The sequence below is a fragment of the Gorilla gorilla genome, chromosome 12, assembly GCF_029281585.2.
Source record: "Gorilla gorilla gorilla isolate KB3781 chromosome 12, NHGRI_mGorGor1-v2.1_pri, whole genome shotgun sequence".
NCBI lineage: Eukaryota > Metazoa > Chordata > Mammalia > Primates > Hominidae > Gorilla > Gorilla gorilla.
This window is the reverse complement of record NC_073236.2, coordinates 54,158,989-54,178,339: the sequence shown is the minus strand read 5'-3', so window position 1 is coordinate 54,178,339 and position 19,351 is coordinate 54,158,989. Positions and strand designations below refer to the sequence as shown.

The 19,351-nt window shown below is 52.3% G+C and overlaps 1 protein-coding gene across 2 annotated transcripts; it reads right to left on the bottom strand.

Annotated features, from left to right (window-relative positions):
* Nucleotides 1–6,864: 6,864 nt before the first annotated feature.
* SFTPB (surfactant protein B) lies at nt 6,865–17,792 on the bottom strand. 2 transcript variants are annotated; one of them, XM_031008314.3, is made up of 11 exons: nt 17,690–17,792; nt 17,252–17,379; nt 16,650–16,721; nt 16,161–16,286; nt 15,176–15,364; nt 14,859–14,948; nt 13,231–13,414; nt 12,913–13,058; nt 11,589–11,669; nt 11,015–11,096; nt 6,865–9,260 (listed from the first exon to the last, which is right to left on the bottom strand). In XM_031008314.3, the coding sequence occupies exons 1-10, from the start codon at nt 17,790–17,792 to the stop codon at nt 11,034–11,036; spliced, it is 1,182 nt and encodes a 393-aa protein (XP_030864174.3). In that variant the 3' UTR covers nt 6,865–9,260; nt 11,015–11,033. The 2 variants fall into 2 exon arrangements, with proteins under 2 accessions (XP_030864174.3, XP_030864175.1); XM_031008315.3 differs by lacking the exons at nt 11,015–11,096; nt 11,589–11,669 and having other exon boundaries at nt 6,865–8,434; nt 17,690–17,772.
* Nucleotides 17,793–19,351: the final 1,559 nt, after the last annotated feature.

The following is a 19,351-nucleotide window of genomic DNA, read 5'->3' as shown; positions in this document are numbered from 1 at the left end:
CCTCAAGTGATCCACCTGCCTCGGCCTCCCCAAGTGTTGGGATTACAGGCGTGAGCCATGGTGCCCGGCCCTATTTTTGGGTGTTTTAAAGTAAACTCAAACTTAACATTGTTTAGAACTGAGCTTGCCAGGTGTGGTGGCTCCTGCCTGTAATCCTAACACTTTGGGAGGCTGAGGTGGAAGAATTGTTTGTGGCCAGGAGTTCAAGACCAGCCTGGCCAACATAGCAAGACCCTATCTCTACAATAACAACAACAAAAGTTAGCCGGGCATGGTGGTGTGTGCCTGTAGTTCCACCTGTTTGGGAGGCTGAGGCAGGAAGATCCTTTGAGCGCAGGATTTGAGGCTGCAGTGAACCATGATTACACCACTGCACTCCAGCCTGGGCAACAGAGCAAGACCTTGTCATTACAAAAAAGAAAAAAAAATTGAGCTTGTGAGTTTCCCTTTTTTTTTTTTTTGAGATGGGGTCTCACTCTTGTCCAGGCTGGAGTGCAGTGGTGCGATCTCAGCTCACTGCCGACCTCTGCCTCTCAGGCTCGAGTGATTCTCCTGCCACAGCCTTCCGAGTAGGTGGGACTACAGGTGTGCGCCCCACACCCAGCTAATTTTAGTATTTTTAGTAGAGATGGGGTTTCACCATGTTGGTCAGGCTGGTCTTGAACTCCTGACCTCAGGTGATCTGCCGACCTTGGCCTCCCAAAGTGTTGGGATTACAGGCATGTGAGCCACTGTGCCCTGCCATGAGTTTCTCTTTCAAACTTGGCTATTTTTGAGGTGAAGATTACACTATCCAGTTAGAGAAATTCATGTATAATAATCTGTTCAGGGAAAGTTTAATTTCAATAATTATTAACTACAACAGGTTTGTAGAAACGGGATTAGTTAGTAACAAAGTAAAGAATAACAGATACAAAGAGCTGCCACTAGTTCTGGGGCTGACAGTGTCCAAAGCTGAGATCCAGACCTTGCTAAAAATATGCCCTCTGAACCTCGTTAAAAATCTGCTTTGTAGTGTACTCAGGAAAGCCATTCACAGGTGTCTCCCTGGAGGCCTCTGCTATAAAACTGTCCAGGGAGGAGAGTGCCAGGTGGAGCTACTGGGTGCCTGTGCTGCTCAAATGTATATGTGGTCTCCAAAAGCCAAGAAAAACCTATCAAACAGTGTGCGTGTGTGTGTGTGTGTCTGTGTGTGTGTGTGAGGTGGTATGAGGTACAGCCACCTGTCTTACCTTGGAGAGGATATTTTGACATTATACTGTCGACTTCCGAGAAATGTCTCTGAGGTGGCAGGCCCCTGAATTGTTTTTTTGTTTGTTTGTTTTTTTGTTTTGTTTTGTTTTTTTCTGAGATGGAGTCTTGCTCTGTCGCCCAGGCTGGAGTGCAGTGGTGTGATCTCGGCTCACTGCAAGCTCCACCTCCCGGGTTCACGCCATTCTCCTGCCTCAGCCTCCCGAGTAGCTGGGACTACAGGCGCCTGCCACCACGCCTGGCTATTTTTTTGTATTTTTAGTAGAGACGGGGGTTCACCGTGTTATCCAGGATGGTCTCAATCTCCTGACCTTGTGATCCGCCCGCCTTGGCCTCCCAAAGTGCTGGGATTACAGGTGTGAGCCACCGCGCCTGGTTCCCTGACTTGTTTTTGGGTTTAACTCCCAACTTCTTATTTATGTCTTACTAAGGCATCTAAAGCGCTTGGTACTTTCTGCTCATCAGATCCAACAGCATAGTGTCATCACTGTAGTGGACTAGTGTGATATTTTGTGGATTGTCAAGATGATCAAGATCTCTGTGAACTGTATTATGCTAGAGAACAGAACTGACGTAGTCCTGAGGTAACACTGTGAAGGTATACTGTTGGCCCTGCCAGGTAAAAGCAAACTACTTCTCGTGATCCTTATAAATTGGTATGGAGAAATACCAATTTGATTCTAACTTGGTAGCTCCATACCAAGTGCCAAGAGCTGTTGTGTATGAGTAAAGATGCTACATCTGGCCCCGGGCGTGGTAGCTTACAGATGTAATCCCAGCAGTTTGGGAAGCCAAGGCAGGAGGATTGCTTGAGTCCAGGAGTTCAAGACCAGCCTGGGCAACAAAGTGAGACCCCATCCCTCCAAAAAAAAAATTAGCCAGGCATGGTGGCGTGCACCTGTGGTCCCAGCTACATGGGAGGCAGGAGGATCACTTGAGTCAAGGCTGCAGTGAGCTGAGTTTGAGCTCTGGGTGATAGAGCAAGACACTGTCTCAAAAAAAAAAAAAAAAAAAACATCTGGGACAGCAGCTTCAGCTGGAGTCACTCTGATTAAGTTTACGATAGTCCACGGTCATTCTCCAAGATCCATCAGACTTCTGTACTGGCCCTTTGCCACTATTATTTTAGTTTAAGCTATTGCCAGTTTCTGTTTGCAGTGCTCTCAATAGGTCTCTCCACATTTCTTTGCCTCCTACCCCCAGTTTATCCATGCTTTAGTCAGAGTAATCTTTTAAAACACAAACCTGAGTCATTTCTCCCCCATACTCTGATCTCATGCTTAAAGACACTTCACTGGCTTTTAGGATAGCAAGTGAAATCCTCAGCTGCTAGCCTAATTTATCAGGAAGTTTCTACTTTTTTTTTTTTTTTTTTGAGACAGGGTCTGGCACTGTCGCCCAGGCTGGAGTGTAGTGGCATGATCTTGGCTCACTGCAATCTCTGCCTCCTGGGCTCAAGCCATCCTCCCACCTCAGCCTCCTGAGTAGCTGGGCCCACAGGCTTGCACCACTACACTGGGCTAATTGTTTTGATTTTTTTTGTAGTGATGGTGTTTCACCATGTTGCCCAGGCTGGCCTCAAACTTCTGAGCTCAAGTGATCTGCCCGCCTCAGCCTCCTAAAGTACTGGGATTACAGGCATGAGCCACCACGCCTGGCCCCTGCTTGTTCTTGAGCCTAGGCTCACTTGAGCTTCATTCTATTGCTCAGATGTACCACATGACATGAGGCCTCTGTACTATCTGCTTCCTCTGTGAGGGATGCTCGTTCTTTCCCTTTTAATTCTTTCTCCTCCATGACCTCTCATACCCTTAATACCCTGTGTATCTCTAATTGATAGCCTTTATTGCACCTGAAAAATTTGTTTTTTCTGTGATTCTTTGATTAAGGCCTATTTTTCCAACTAAACTCTCAAGTTACAAAGGATAGATAGAAACTTTTTTGCCCAGCCCTTGGGAAATGCTTGGCACTTAGAAGTCAATCACCCATTTTTTTTTTTTTGAGACGGATGGAGTTTTGCTCTTATTGCCCAGGCTGGAGTGCAATGGCATGATCTCAGCTCACCGCAACCCCTGCCTCCTGGGTTCAAGCAATTCTCCTGCCTCAGCTTCCTGGGTAGCTGGGATTACAGGCATGCGCCACAACATCCGGCTAATTTTGTATTTTTAATAGAGACGGGGTTTCTCCATGTTGGTCAGGCTGGTCTTGAACTCTAGACCTCAGGTGTTCTGCCCGCCTCGGCCTCCCAAAGTGCTGGGATTACAGGCATGAGCCACCGTGCCCGGCCAATCACCCATATTTTTTGAGTAAATGCTTTAGTGCTTAGCCTGTGTTCTCTGTGTTGTCCTTTTGCACAAATGATTTTGTCTCTTTATACCCTTCCAAGATGGTGAAAATAGGAATTATCACTTAAAAGTTTAGGGACTATTTCTTGGAGCTGACTGTCATATCCTGTGTGATCTTGAGGTCCTTTGTGGGTGACACATGGCTTGCTTCCACCACGGCTGTCTGGGTTGGAGGCCTGGCCTGCATGTCTTCAAAGCTGATCCCAGCATGCCCTTCCTCTTTTGGAGACCTCAAGGTCTGGCCAGAGTTTGAACCACACATGGGGAAGAAGTGAAATTCAATTCATGTTTTCTTAGCATGACCCCACAGCCAGAAATCACAAGAAAAAGATAGATGTGGAAAAAATACTCCAGATATATGATAGAGAAAAATTTGCAATGTATAGGACAGTAAATAAATGAATATACCTAGTTTATTTTTACTGGTAAAACAATAAGAAAAAGAAACCTAAACAGAAAATTGGGCAAAAAACCCAAGTAGGCATTTCACAAAAGATGAAATATAAATGGCCAATAAACATGTGAAAAGGTGTTTATTTGGTAACTAAAGAAATGCAAATTAGAACGACCATGAGACATCATTTAAAAATATTTTGGATTAGCAGAAAAAAAAGGAACCAAACCAAACCAAAACAAAACAAAACAAATATTTTGGATAGGCCAGATGCAGTGGCTCACACCTGTAATCCCAGCACTTTGGGAGGCCAAGACTGGTGGATCATCTGAGGTCAGGAGTTTGAGACCAGCCTGGACAACATGGTGAAACCCTGTCTCTACTAAAAATGCAAAAATTAGCCAGGCATGGTAGCACGTTCCTGTAATCTCAGCTACTCCAGAGGCTGAGGCAAGAGAATTGCTTGAACCTGGGAGGCAGAGGCTGCAGTGAGCCGAGATTGTGCCACTGCACTCCAGCCTGTATATATAAATATATATATATATTTTTGGATTAGCAAAGTTTGAAAGATTGTTAATACCCCAGTTTGGTGAGAGTGGAAAGAGGCACTTGTTTTCTTTTGGGATAGAAATTGGTACGGCTGGCACAGAGGCCCAGATTGATAATCCAGCCTCTGTTAAAAGTAAAGGTGTCCCCCAAATTTCATGTCTTGGAATTGATTCTAAGAAGATAGTCAGACAAACAAAGATGTAAGTGCAAGGATTTTTATTTTTCGCAAATCGTTGATAATAGTTGCTTAAAAAAGAAAGGGCCGGCCGTGTGCGGTGGCTCACGCCTGTAATCCCAGCACTTTGGGAGGCTGAGGCGGGTGGATCACGAGTTCAGGAGATCAAGACCATCTTGGCTAACACAGTGAAACCCCGTCTCTAGTAAAAATACAAAAAAAAAAATTAGCTGGGTGTGGTGGTGGGCGCCTGTAGTCCCAGCTACTCAGGAGGCTGAGGCAGGAGAATGCTGTGAACCTGGGATGCGGAGCTTGCAGTGAGCTGAGATCACGCCACTGCAATTCAGCCTGGGTGACAGAGTGAGACTCTGTCTCAAAAAAAAAAAAAAAAAGTAAGGGCCAGCCATGGTATCTGACGCCTGTAGTCCCAGCACTTAGGGAGGCAGAGGCAGGAGGATTGCTTGAACCCCAGAGTGATCGCACCACTGCACTCTAGCCTGGGAGACAGAGCTGTCATGTGGCAATTAGCAATAATAGTAGATACTTACATTTATTGACCTGAAAAGGTTATTGTTAAATGAACAGTGCAGGTTACAAAGCAGCATGTATAGGATGTTTCCATTTTGTAGATCTGCTGTATCTGTTTTTGTATATGTGCACAGAAAGCTTTGGAATTATAGATAATAACATGTTAATAATGATTATGTCATGGATTTAAAATTTCAGTTATTCATTAGGGGGACATAATGTAATTATCTTTATTTCTCTATAACTGAACTCATTTTGGCTCATGAGCCCTCAAAACATATTATTTCCATTTCGGAGTAACTCATTCCCTTCTTAATACTCAGCCTCTCTTGGCTGACTAACCACTGAATCCTCTTTCCCCTTTCCCTGGGAATGATTTACAGATTGCCCTGTGGTGAGGAGAGGCACTGGGGACTAAGCATTCCCTGGCCATCCAGGTCTCTCTGGAGTGTCTCTCGTCTTGCCTGATCATCATCTTCTTGTGCCATCACTGCTACACATCTGATTTCTGCTCATCTGAAGATCCACTAAATCTGTCACAGATTCATCCCCAACCATGGGCTCTTACGGGTGCACCATCTTGTCCAGAGCCAATTCTGACTGCCTCTCGGTCTGTGGGTTGAGGTTGCTCTTCTGCAACCACATCACACTGGGGACACTCTGTGAGGCAGACCTCAGGCCAGCTGCCTAGCTCCGTCCCTCAGGCTAGCGTCCTCACCCTTTCTGATGTCCTGTGAGAGGCAGGCTTCTCTTAGAAGCCCACACCCTGGAAAGTGAAGAATAAGTCCCCTCCTCTTGGGCTATAATCCCTCCTGGGACTTCTCTTCCCCCAACTTCCTAAGGGCAGAGGTGCAGGATGTTGGACACTTCTCAGGGACCCTAGGAGTCTCAAGTGTAGCCACTTCCTGCCAATTCTGTCCTCCTACCAGCTAGTCAACTCTTTTTTAAAATTATTTATTTATTTGTTTTTGAAATAAGATCTCTCTGTGTCACTCAGGGTGCAGTGCAGTGGCATCATCACGGCTCACTGCAGCCTTGACCTGGATTCAAGCAATCCTCCCACCTCAGCCTCCTGAATAGCTGGGACCACAGACACATGCCACCACGCCCAGCTAATGTTTGTATCTTTTTTTTTTTTTTCTTTTAGACATAGTTTTGGTTTTGTTGCCCAGGCTGGAGTGCAGTGGCGCAATCCTGGCTCACTGCAGCCTCTGCCTCCTGGGTTCAAGCAATTCTCCTGTCTCAGCCTTCCAAGTAGCTGGGATAACAGGCATGCATCACCACATCCAGCTGATTTTGTATTTTTTTTAGTAGATATGTGGTTTCACCATGTTAGGCTGGTCTCGAACTCCTAACCTCAAGTGATCCACCCACCTCAGCCTCCAAAAGTGCTGGGATTACAGGTGTGAGCCACCATGCCCAGCCAAATTTTTATATTTTTTATAGAGATGGTGTTTTGCCACATTGCCCAGTCTGGTCTTGAACTCTTGGGCTCAAGTGATTCACCCACCTCAACCTCCCAAAGTCTGCCAATTCTTGACCTCCTTTTGAATGAAGCCGCCTTTTTCATTATCAGGCACTCATTCCCACTCATATTTTTGGGATAAACTATTAATGCCTCCAGTTCTTCAAACATTGGCTCTTCATTGTCTCAATCAAACTTTTTTGTTTTTATTTTTTTAAATTTAAAACACCCTTTTCTCTCAGAGAGTTGGATTTTGTAATGGAAACAATGGCTTTAAGGACAGTAGTTAGCTATAGATTTACAAATGTCTACTTAAAAGTTAAAATCCAGGAGCCAATGAATTGTGTGTCTCATCCCTAGCCCAAGAGCAGGCTGCATAGACGCTCTTTCTGGCGCTTGAACGGTGGAGGTGCGGAGCCAGAGGCTGTGGGGAGAAGATGGAAAAAGCCCCAAGCTCAGTGTCAAAACACACACCCTGCAATAGCTCTCTCCTGGGCTAGGTGGGACTGTGGGTGTCACATGCTTCCCTGTGAAGAGACTACCAAACAGGCTTTGTGTGAACAATAAAGCTTTTTAATCACCTGGGTGCAGGTGGGCTGAGTCCGAAAAGAGTCAGCAAAGGGTGGTGGGATTATCATTAGTTCTTGTAGGTTTGGGATAGGCGGTGGAGTTAGGAGCAATTTTTTGTGGGCAGGGGGTGGAACTTACAAAGCACATTCTCAATGGTGGAGAGAATATTACAAAATACCTTCTTAAGGGTGCGGGGGTGGGGGCGTTGGGGGGTGGGGAGAATATTACAAAGTACCTTCTCAAGGGTGGGGAAGGTGTATTGTCACAAGGTCAATTGATCAGTTAGGGTGGGGCAGGAACAAATCACAATGGTGGAATGTCATCAGTTAAGGCAGGAACTGGCTATTTTCACTTCTTTTGTGGATCTTCAGTTGCTTCAGGCCATCTGGGTGTATACGTGCAGGGCACAGGGGATATGATGGCTTAGCTTGGGCTCAGAGGCCTGACAGTGGGTAATTTCCACTCTCTTTGTCTGTAGTTTCTGAATTTCTTACAAGAAACATGTATAACAAATATGACAAAAGTTATTTTATAAATAAAGGGACACTTCCAGGCATTTCAGTCTTTAAGAAAAGCTAAGGCTTGTTTGGCTTTTTATTTATTTTTAGGTTTTTGGTGTCCTCACGACCTAACCTCATCCCAGTGAGTAGAGACTGGGAGGGGAGAGCAGCAGCTGGAGGGCAGGCTGAGAGCGCTTGTGAGGGAGAGGAGCTGTGGACGTCTGCTTCTCTGCCAAGGGAGAGAGTGAGGTAGGCCTGGGCCCGCTGACTTCAGGGTGAGGCCACAGCTACTGCAGCGCTTTTTATTTATTTATTTATTTACTGAGATGGAGTCTTGCTCTGTCACCCAGGCTGGAGTGCAGTGGTGCAATCTCGGCTCACTGCAACCTCTGTCTCCTGGGCTGCAGTGATTCTCCTGCGCTCAAGCAATTCTCCTGCCTCGGCCTTCTGAGTAGTTGGGATTATAGGCATACGCCACCACACTTGGCTAATTTTTTGTATTTTTAGTAGAAATGGGGTTTCACCATGTTGGCGAGGCTGGTCTCGAACTCCTGACCTCAAGGATCCTCCTGCCTCGGCCTCCTAAGGTGCTGGGATTGCAGGTGTGAGCCACCACGTCCGGCCATACTGCAGCACTTTAAAGGATGGTGTCTTTTTCTTTCTCATACAAGAGAATAGGACTTTATTAGCATTGGTGCAGGCATTATATTACACAGGAATGGGTCCCTAGCTTGCACAACCCCAGCTGGGCTTTCAGCAGATAAATCACAGCAGAAATAGAATAACCCTAGGACTTTCAGTCAAAAGCTGGAAGTCCACCTTACAGAAAGACAAAAAGAAACCCCTTTTTATATCTTAACAAAGCGACAGCTCTCAAGCAACAGAACATCTCGAGCAAGAAAGCTTGGCCGGTCGCCATCCCATCATGCCAGAGCGTGCAGTGTCCACCCTTGACCACGCTGGGGAGTTGCTGACTTTTTGAAAAAGCTTAACTTAACAATTTCTGATGTCTATCTTTTAGAGTTCTGTATGTTCCCATTTTTTATTCTTCTGAATTTTGAATTGCAAGTAGCTGTAAAAGCCAATCTTTGAGTGCATGGGGGTGGGTGTGAGGCGGGGCTCAGCTTCACCCCCTGTCCTGTAAAGCAGTGGCTGGTTTTCCCTGAGCCCAGCCCTGGGAGGTCCTGGTAGGTGTGGAGGCTGCAGAGCTCCTCCAGATGCTGCCCTCGCTGTGCCTCACACCAGAGAGGATGGAAGTGGGCTCTGGCGTCAGACTGTGGTTGAGCTGAGACAGACAAGGCCGACACAGGGCTGGGGGCCCGTGGTCCACCAGTGGAAGTGACTCCCGAGGAAGGGCGGCGAGGAGGGCGGTGTGGGAGCTGAGGCTTCTTTTCAGCTTGGCAGCTGGCGAGGGCCAGGGAGCAGGGGAAGAGCCTGGTCACCATGGTCCCAGAGCCCGTCTCACTTGGCTTTTCCTTTGCAGCTGAGGAGGATGAGGGCCAGAGAGGGACTGTGTGTATGTCCTGCCTGGGGACCCACAGCCAGGTGATAGCAGAGTTGGGTTTGAAGCCCAGGCCTCCCACGCCAACCCACTGGTCTTGCTGTTTCAGCATGGAAGGCCAGGAGCCCTGGGAGCTGGGGAAAGGCGACTGCCCGGGTCCTGGGTGACTCCCCACCCCCAGATCCCCAGCTGTCATCAGTGGGGCAAGGACACATTAAACTGGTCCCTGTGGGTCAGGTCTGAGTGGGGGAGGACCTCCCATCCCCACTGCCTCCCACAGGGGCTTGTGATGCAGGGTTTCAGGAACAGGGCTGGCTTCCCCGCCTCAGATGGAAGAAGTGGACTTGGCTATGAGCTCCAGGAGGGCAGGGCTCAGCCATAGCCCTAGGATGTGGCCTGGCCACAGGCACCCACTGTTTTTTTTTTTTTTTTTGAGACGGAGTCTCACTCTGTCACCCACGCTGGAGTGCAGAGGCGCAATCTTGGCTCGCTGCAATCTCCGCCTCCCAGGTTCAAGCAGTTCTCCTCCTCAGCCTCCCAAGTAGCTGGGATTACAGGTGTGTGCCACCACATCTGGCTAATTTTTTTTTTTTTTTTTTTTTAGTAGATACGGGGTTTCATCATATTGGTAAGGCTGGTCTTGAACTCCTGACCTCAAGTGATCCACTCGCCTCGGTCTCCCAAAGTGCTGGGATTACAGGTGTGAGCCACTGCGCCCAGCGAAGAAATACCTTTTTTTTTTTTTTTTTCCTGAGACGGAGCTGTGCTCTGTCGCCTAGGCTAGAGTGCAGTGGCGCGATCTCGGCACACTGCAACCTTCGCCTCCCAGGTTCAAGTGATTCTCCTGCCTAAGCGTCCTGAGTAGCTGGGATTACAGGCACCCGCCACCATGCTCAGCTAATTTTTAAAAATATTTTTAGTAGAGACGGGGTTTCGCCATGTTGGCCAGGCTAGTCTCGAACTCCTGACCTCAGGTGATCTGCCTGCCTCGGCCTCCCAAAGTGCTGGGATTACCGGCGTGAGCCACCATGCCTGGCCTTACATTTTTTAAAATGAGGGAACAAATGAATAAATGACCGCCATGTTAGGGGCTGGCTCTGAACAGAATTGTAAAGTGGGCCAAGCTTGCTCTCAAGGTCACCTTAAGCCCACGGTTGCTGTGTCCTGCCCTCTCAGGGTCATTTCCCAGCCTCGAGGCACCTGTTCACAGAGGCTGCATCTGGCCTCGCCTCCACCCCTCCATCCTAAGGTGCTCCACTGACTTGGACAGGACAGTCAGGGAGAGAATGTGTCTCAGGAGGGTGGAGTCAGACAATCACGGCCTTCCTGGCATCTGAGGGGATACAGCTTCGGGTAGCAAAGTGTGATTTTCCCTGAGCCCCAGGAAAGCTTGGCCTTGGTCAGAATACATTGAACCCTGAGGGCCAGAGAGTCCCTGGGGCAAGCTCTGAGGGGGAGGCCTGGGACAGGGCGGGGAGGGGGGGTTGGGGGGGAGCTGGGGGTTGGGCACTCGGTGACTGGGGTTCTGGGCGGGGCAGTGCTCGGGGTCCGGAAAGGGCGTTTTCCTGATGGCCGGCCAGAAGCCCTCAGGAGCCTCCAGCTGTGCGGTGAGAGGGAGGATGGAGCAGCTGGCAGGAGTGGCCGCCTCTTCCTGCTTGGGGAGCAGAAGGGCCTCCCATGCCCTGATGGTCAGGACCTGCCCCCTTACCTCCCCGCAACTGGGGGCCTGGACTCACCTGGACGGCTGAGTTCTCATCAAAGATCGGGGCTGTGGATACACTGGAGAGGGCTGGACATGGTCCCACACACCCCGAGGGCCTGTCACAGGGACAGCACCAGGGCTGAGGCCTGGGCCCCTCAGCTCCCCACACCCAGCTCTTCCGGGAAAGAACAGCACTCACTCCACCTCCCGCCTAGTGGGTGCTACCAGTGTGACTCTGTAGACCCCTCGGGCCACTCCCTGAGCCACAGGCCTTAGGGTTTAGAGCCTGAGGAGGTGAGATTTTCACTCCAGAACACCCACTTTGTACCCGCACCCCACCAGCACACACTGGCCAGGGAACACAGCCCCATCCCATAATGGACATCCAGCCGCACTCCTCAGGCCGTCCTTCCCTTCCCATCCCCCTTTTCCATGCTCTCATGATTTTTTACACGGAAACAGAGAGGGGTGCCTCCCAGTCCCTGGCCTGTGCACCTGGGACCACCTTGGACCCAGGGGAGTGAGGCCTCTGAGGATCACGGGCCCAAAGGGTGGGGGCTCTGGGAGCCAAGGGAAGTCCTAGGACCAACTGGGAGGGGTGGGTGTACCTGGCAGGTGGTGTGGGCATCCCAGCCCCTGGGCACCAGGGTCAGCAGCTTGGGCGTGTGCTGCTCCACAAATTGCTTGCACTGAGGAAGGAGACACACAGCTGTGGAGGGGACCCAGGCCCTTTGCAGGACTCTCCTGTCGTGTGGTCCTGGCCTCTCCACTTCTCTGGATCACTCTAGGGCTCCCTCCTGACTCCTCCATCAGCCCTCACGGAACACCTCTGGCTGCAGTTAAAACCCTTAATAAACTGGAGCCAGCTGAAATGGAGGACTTCCATCAGAAAAGCAGGCGACGCTGGAGACGGAGGACTCAGGCCAGAGGGGTGGAAACTCAGCCACCACCCTCCCCTCCCTCCACCTCCATTTCAGTTCTAGAAGGAACCTTAACGTTCATCTGGTCCTTGAGACCAGATGTGATGGGCAGTGGGGAGGCTTGGGAGTTGCTGAGCAGGGAGCGCAGTGTGGACAGCTGCCTCCTGGAAAGAGCATCAGCTGACTTTCCTCAGGACAGGATCTCGCTTTAAGAAGGGAATTTCCTGTCCGGGTGCAGTGGCTCATGCCTGTAATCCCAGCACTTTGGGAGGCCAAGGCGGGCAGATCACTTCAGGTCAGGGGTGCGAGACCAGCCTGACCAATATGGTGAAACCTTGTCTCTAACTAAAAATACAAAAATTAGCCGGGCCTGGTAGCACATGCCTGTAATCCCAGCTACTCAAGAGGCTGAGGCAGGAGAATCGCCTGAACCCGGAGGCAGAGGTTGCAGTGAGCCAAGATTGCACCATTGCACTCCAGCCTGGGCAACAAGAGCAAAACTCCATCTCAAAAAAAAAAAAAAAAAAAAAAAAGGGGATTTCCTGTCATTGACTGAGTATTGGCAAGGGCCCTAGGACCTTCAAGTCCAGCCCTCTCCTTTTGCCGATGGGTTTGTCCTGAGTGAGTCACACCTTGAGGAGTGTGGGGGCAGTAAAGGGATCAGGACCCTGGAGAGAAGGCTAGTCCCTTTCCTGGCTTGAACTGGCCCTGGCATTACTCATCTCCTGGTAGATAACCAGGCCTCTGAAGGCTTGCCTGGTGCTCACTCAGCCCGTGAAGAGGGCCTGCTGGTCCTCTGGAGCCCACAGCCCTTTGTCCAGAGGTGACTCCTAACCCTTAGCAGGCTCTGCCCTAACTTACAGTCCCACCATTGTCTGCCCCACATCCTGTCTGCCTGTCTGTGCTCCATTCTGGCCCATCCTAGGTGTCTCTGGCTGCAAAGCCTTTCCTGGGCTCAGCCTTCTGCCTTGAACAGGCCCTGACCATGAGTCCCCATGTGCTCACCCCGTACCTTTTCCCTGTCCAGCCAGGAGCCGACACAGGCCTGGAGCATTGCCTGTGGTATGGCCTGCTCGCTGCTGTTCCCGGCCTGGGTGGTCACGGACATGCAGAGGCGGCACTCAGAGTCTCGCGGCAGCCATTCTCCTGTCGGCGACCCTGGAGATGTGAGCATTAGGGGGAAAGCAGGCAAGGCCACCCTACAGAGGTGTTTGGTTTCTGTCCTCCTTGGTGCATTGCAGTGGGACCAGAGAGGGAGAGGGTCATGCAGGGGCAGGGTAGGGGGAGGAGAAGAGCAGGCATTGGGCTAAGGAGGGGGCAGTGGGCTCACTTGGGCCAGCGCTGTCATCCATGGAGCACCGGAGGACGAGGCGGCAGACCAGCTGGGGCAGCATGTGGCCCAGCAGCGTGTCGAGCAGGATGACGGAGTAGCGCTCAGCCAGGCACTGGCAGATGCCGCCCGCCACCAGAGGTACCACGCGGCACACCTGGGCCACTGCCACAGCTAGCGCACCCTGGGGCGGGGGCGGAGAGAGGCCAGCATGGGACCTTCACTTGGCAAGCCTCCACTCTCTGCCCAGCACCCAGCTGGGCACTTCCTACACATTCCCTCATTCTCTTCTAGAAGGGAGGGCAAGGCTATTCACAAATAAGGACACTGGGGATCAGAGAGTCTGCACAGGGGATGCAGGGGACTCACACAAGGTCACTGAGTGTAGGAGCCAGCTTCATACCTACGTCTGGCCCCAAAGGCTCTGGCCCACAGCTAGTGACTCTCAGACTGACATGCTGGACCTGACCTTCCCCCAATGCTTGGGATTCAGCTGCTTGCCTGACTCTCCTCTCCTGTACTTCACACAGGCATCTTGAACTCAACATGGCCAGGAGGGAGCTCTCTGTTTTTTTGCTCAAACCTGTTTTCTTCTTTAGTCTCCCCATCTCAGCTGCTGGCATTACAGAGGGCTGGTTGCTCTGGCCAGTGTGTAAAAGTCACTTTGGAGTCCTCCCTGGTCCTCACGCTCCAGGCCCATCCATGCCCAATAGCAGTGGGCCCACCTCCCAGATGCATCCCCAGGCCAGCCCTCAGCTCCGTCCCTGTCCCATCACCTCTCACTGCAATCTCTGCAGTGATCTTTCCTTCTTTCTTTTTTTTGAGACAGAGTCTTGCTCTGTCACCCAGGCTAGAGTACAGTGGCGTGATGTCGGCTCACTGCAACCTCCGCCTCCTGGGTTCAAGTGATTCTCCTGCCTCAGCCTCCTAAGTAGCTGGGACTACAGGCACCTGTCACATCTGGCTAATTTTTGTATTCTTAGTAGAGACGGGGTTTCGCCATGTTGCCCAAGCTGGTCTTGAACTCCTGGGCTCAAGTGAACCACCTGCCTCAGCAGGAACCTCACCTGCTGCCTTGTGCCCCTGGTGGCCCACACAACCCTATCTGGGAAAGGCTGAGGGGGCAGGGCCTTTCCTCATTTGGGCCCCAATTTGGGCAAGGTAGCCCTGGGCTGGCGAGGCCATTGGACAATAGCCACTGCAGGTCTGGAAGACTCCAAGTTGGACTCAGGCAAGGATGGGGAATCTATCTGTGGAAATTCCCCTCTTGAAAGATCAAAGCAACCTTTCTACAGAGACCTCTGGGGATCTTTCTCCATCAGATGGTGAGCTGCTGGAGGACAAAGCTGCGTCTTGTCCGTTTTTGTACTTTGGCTCCTGGCGTGGCACCTCCATACAGTGGGGGCTTAATGTTTGTTGCATGAACTGTAGGCCTGGCACCTACCAGGCCTGAGCCTGAGCCCCAGGGTCCCCTGGGTGGGGGCAATGCACAAGCCGCTCTCTCCCCTCCTAACTTCTGGCAGCCAGCTGGGTCCTGATGGGGGTGTGAGTTGGGAGAGAGGTGGGAGCTGCAGGGAGCTACAGGTGTGCGTGTGCTCCTGGGCTCTGTGAGGCCCTGGATGCCTCACCTTGGGAATCATGGCTTGGATCCGCTTGATCAGAGCCCTGCAGAGCCAGCAATAGGGGAGAGGAATGGGGAATTGCTGCTCGGAGAGATCCTGGGGAAAGAATCAGGTGGAGGCCAGGCTGGGTGCTGGTAGAAGAGTCCTCCAGGTTCTCCTCCCCTCCCTCTTCCTCCCTTTCTCTCCCTCCTCCCTTAGGCCCTACCTGGAGCTTCCTATCACCTTCCCGGCTCTGCCTCTCCCAGGGCCCAGTGCCCATGGGCTTCGGAGGTGGCTCTAGCCCTCTGGATCTCCACTTAACTCGCTGTGGGGGCCTCTCTCACCTGTGTGTGAGGCCCAGGCCTCGCCTGGAGGGCCCCGGGCAGCACAGGGAGGACGAGCTTGTCCAGCAGAGGGTCTGGCAGAGAGTCCCGCAGAGGTTTGGGCAGGGGGTCTGACATCCCTGGCTCCTGCTCTGGCTCTGGCTGCCGGGATTTGCACAGGCCCAGTTGCATACAGATGCCGTTTGAGTCCTGGGGCACAGCACAGGGTGGGAGTGTTAGGGTCTGGGAGGGAAGCCCACCCCTATTCAGGCTGGCCCAAGGGCTCAGGGACCACTGGAATGGGAGGAAGCAGGCCTAGTGGGGGTGCTGTGGTTTAGAACTCTATGTGGGGGGACAAAAGGCAAAGATAGGGCTGTGTGGGGACTTTAGGGCAGGTGGCTGGGATTGTGTGTGAATGAGCATGAGCATATATGTGAGAATGAATAAGTGTGTAAGCATGTGTGTGAGAGTGAGGGTGTAAGGGTGTGTGAGCGTACAGGCCCACCGTGTGCACCTGAACCTGGGGGCCCGTGGTCGAGTGCATGGCTGAAGGGCACGTAGTTTCCTAGGCCCTTTGTGGACAGGGTGTGTGTGTGTGTGTGTGGCCAGCTGGGGTGCTGTGTGTGTGCTGTGTGTGTGTGTGTGTGTGTGTCTGGCCAGCTGGGGTACTGTGTGGGTATGTGTCTGGATGGAGTGCTGTGTGTGTGTGTGTTTCCGGCTGGCTGGGGTACTGTGTGTGTGTATGTGTCTGGATAGGGTGCTGTGTGTGTGTGCGTCCGGCCAGCTGGGGTACTGTGTGTGTGTGTCCGGCCGGCTGGGGTGTTGTGTGTGTGTGTGTGTGTGTCCGGCTGGCTGGGGTGCTGTGTGTTTGTGTCTGGCCGGCTTGGGTGCTGTGTGTGTGTGTGTGTGTGTCTAGCTGGCTGGGGTGCTGTGTGTGTGACTCCCCATGGGTGGGCACAGGGGCCTGCGTGGGGAGGCAGGCAGGAGGTGAGCTTGCAGCCCTCACAATCTGGTTCTGGAAGTAGTCGATGACCAGGGGGAAGTAGTCGTCGAGCACTTGGTTGCACTGGGGCATGAGCAGCTTCAAGGGGAGGACGTTGCACTCCTGCTCCAGGAACTTCCTCATCGTGTCCTGGGAGGCCAGAGGGGGCCGTCAGCTGGGCCTCTCTGAGGTCTACCCCGCCCAAGTCCCTGGACACAAGGCCCCACCAGGGCAGACTGACCCCTAATCCCCCAGGGTGCTGGAGTTCACGAGTGCCAAGGAGTTAAGTAGTTGGGCACAGGTAGGGGCCCTTCCCCTCAGGGAAGACCATCTCTGGCTGTGCTGTTGAGCTCAGGGCCAGGACCTGCTCCCAGCCAGGAGGAGCTGGGACTTCCCAGGCACCCAGGCCTCCTCCTCAGCCTGGAAATGGCCCCTTTAGGGGGCTCAGCTCTTCCCTGCTCTGTCCCTCATCTCTTGGGCCCCAGCCTTCATCCAGGATCTGGGCATCATTACCTGGAAAATGGCCTCCTTGGCCATCTTGTTAAGGATGTGGACGATGTCCTCACATTCTTGGCATAGGTCATCCTGGGGAGGGAGGGGCCCCAAGGTGGAGGACACATGAGTGGGGGAGGCTCCCAGCTCCAATGGGGAGGTTCTCTCAGGAAGAGGCCAACAGAGCACTCCAAGGCACATGCAGCTGCCCACCAGCCCAACTTGTCCCATCTCATCCATATCATTTTATCCCTCCCATCCCATCCATCTCTTCTATTCATCCATCCCAATCCATCCATCTTTATTCTGTGTCATCCCACCCCATCCCATCCCATCCCATCCCATCCCATCCCATCCCATCCATCTTTATTCTATGTCATCCTATCCTATCCCTTCCCCTCCCATCCATCCAATCCCATCCCATTCGTCCGACTCCATCTATTCTATGTCATCGTTTCCCATCGCATCCATCCCATTCCATTTTATCCTATCTCATTTCATCTCATCCCATTTCATCTCATCCATCCCCTATGGGGGCTCTACTCTCCTCCTGCCCATCCAGAGCCCACCCAGCACCCTTCATTTCAGACCCCCAGTTGCCATGCATCCTTGGTGGTACTCACGGCTCCCACATGTCCCCAGACTTCCTGTAGGCAATGCCCTAGGGCTCTGCACTGCAATGCTTGCTCCAGGCTTTGGCACCAGAACTCAGGGCCCTGGGCACAGGCCAAGGATGAGGTGGTCCAGGCAGCTGTGGTTTGGGGCCAGAGCAACCTTAATCAGGATCCAGGCTACACACCTGGCATCATGATTTCACCCACCCTCTAGACCCAGTTTTGCTGGGAGTGTGAGGCCATTAAACATGTGGACGTCAGACAGCTCTGGGTTCCACCTGCTCCTGGACCCGCCAGCTGTGTGACCTTGGATAAGCTCTGAACCCTCTCTGAGCCCCAGCTGCCCTGTCTTTAAAATGAGGACAGACTTGGGATAATGCCTAGCACAAAGCAGTGCTCAGTGAGTGGTGGAGCTGCCTAGGAGAGGGGAGGCTGGGGGAGACTCACCAGTGCCTGGGCCACAGAGCATGGGCAGCAGCAGCAGCAGCCACTGCAGCAGGTGTGACTCAGCCATGGCACCTCTGCAGCCTGGGTACCCTGCTTGGGGCATGGCCCCTTATAGCTGGGCGGGGCATGGGGGCTCTGTAGAAGTGGCAGCGACCTCAGTGTTTGTCCTTGCTCTGGAGAGCCCTCCAGGTGCTTGATCCCACCTTTTCCCAGCAGGAACACTCCTGCATGCCTTACCACCTGTCCTGGCTGATGGCCTGTTCCTGCCTCCTTTGCCCCCTGCCCAGACTCCCATGTTCCTGGACTTGTGGCTTCCTCCAACCAGGGGCTCTCAAGCCTCCATACCTGGTCCCACCTCTCCAGGCCGTGGGAGGGAGGCTGAGGAGGGTGGGGGGCATCTGGTTGGGGGCAGCCTGGGTGTTCCCCTCCCATCCCCTCCCTGGGCCTCCCAGGCCCCCTCTACTCTTGAGCAATGCTCTTGAGAGCTTCCTGCCTGGCTCTTAACCCAGGGCAAGCCCTGGAAGGGCAGACCCAGGACACTCTCACCTCCTCCTTACCTTTTCCCCTGGAAAAATCTTCTGGTTCTATGGACACATGGTTCGCATTAGTCAGAAGAGCATTTACACAAAACAGAAAACAAAATACCCTGAGTCAGAGACAAGATTTCTGTGGCCCTGGAGTGGCTCCCAGACAGCCCTATACAGGAGGTACTGCCCATGGCCCCTGGGGACCCCTCCAGGGGAGGGGCTGGGGCATAGCTGCGATGGTTCAGCAGAAAGAAACTGTCCTCTGCAGCTGCAGGGGCTCTCAGGCAGGGCCCCCACTGGCAGAGCACACTGGAGGAAAAGCTCACAGGCTGAGGGAGACAGAGGATATCTCGAGTGGAAGAAAGAGAGCATTAGCACATTGCCACCACCCCGGCCATTGTGATCAATTTATCTGATCTCTGCAGGAGCCCTCTCCCTGGTGGAGGCTCACAGGCCTCTATACTCGGGAAGCACTACAGTGCTCTTGTGGGTGGACAGGGCAGGAATTAGTACCATGATGAAAAGAGATGGGGCTGGGCGTGGTGGCTCAGTCCTGTAATCCTGGCACTTTGGGAGGCCGAGGAGGGAGGATCCTTTGAGCCCTGGAATTCGAGACCAGCCTGGCCGATATAGTAAGACTCCATCACTACAAAAAAATTAAAAAATTAACCTTGTGTGGTGGTGCATGTCTCTGGTCCCAGCTACTCAGAAAGCTGGGGCAGGAGGATCGCTTGAGCCCACCAGGTCGCGGCTGCAGTGAGCCATGATTGCACCGCTGCACTCTGGAATGGGAGTGTGAGGCCATTAAACATGTGGCCATTAAACATGTGACTGAGCTGAGGGTGTCCTGGCTCCTGGTCCCTGGGATGGGCAGTCTCCTGACACCATGTTGGCCAGGTAACACTCTGTCTCAAAAAAAAAAAAAAAAAAAGAATTAGATACAAGGTGGCTAATGACACACTCAAGGTTACCCAAGGATTTATGTAGTTTCTGTTGGCCTCAAGCCCTTGTCAGTACAACAAACACAGCTGCCATCATGGGAGTCCACCAAGACTGTGTAAAAATGAGTAACCGAAGACTGGGAACTGAGTGACCTTGGTAGAACCTCAGGAAGGTGGAACTGAAACGTGCTTGT

Excerpts from the sequence above, each read along its gene's own strand:
- SFTPB (XM_031008314.3), bottom strand. The coding sequence starts at position 17,792 with ATGCCCCAAGCAGGGTACCCAGGCTGCAGAGGTGCCATGGCTGAGTCA. Across the intron at positions 17,380-17,689 it reads GCTCTGTGGCCCAGGCACTG|CTGCCTGGACCACCTCATCC; the intron begins GTGAGTCTCCCC and ends CCCAAACCACAG. Across the intron at positions 15,365-16,160 it reads ACTACTTCCAGAACCAGATT|GACTCAAACGGCATCTGTAT; the intron begins GTGAGGGCTGCA and ends GCTGTGCCCCAG.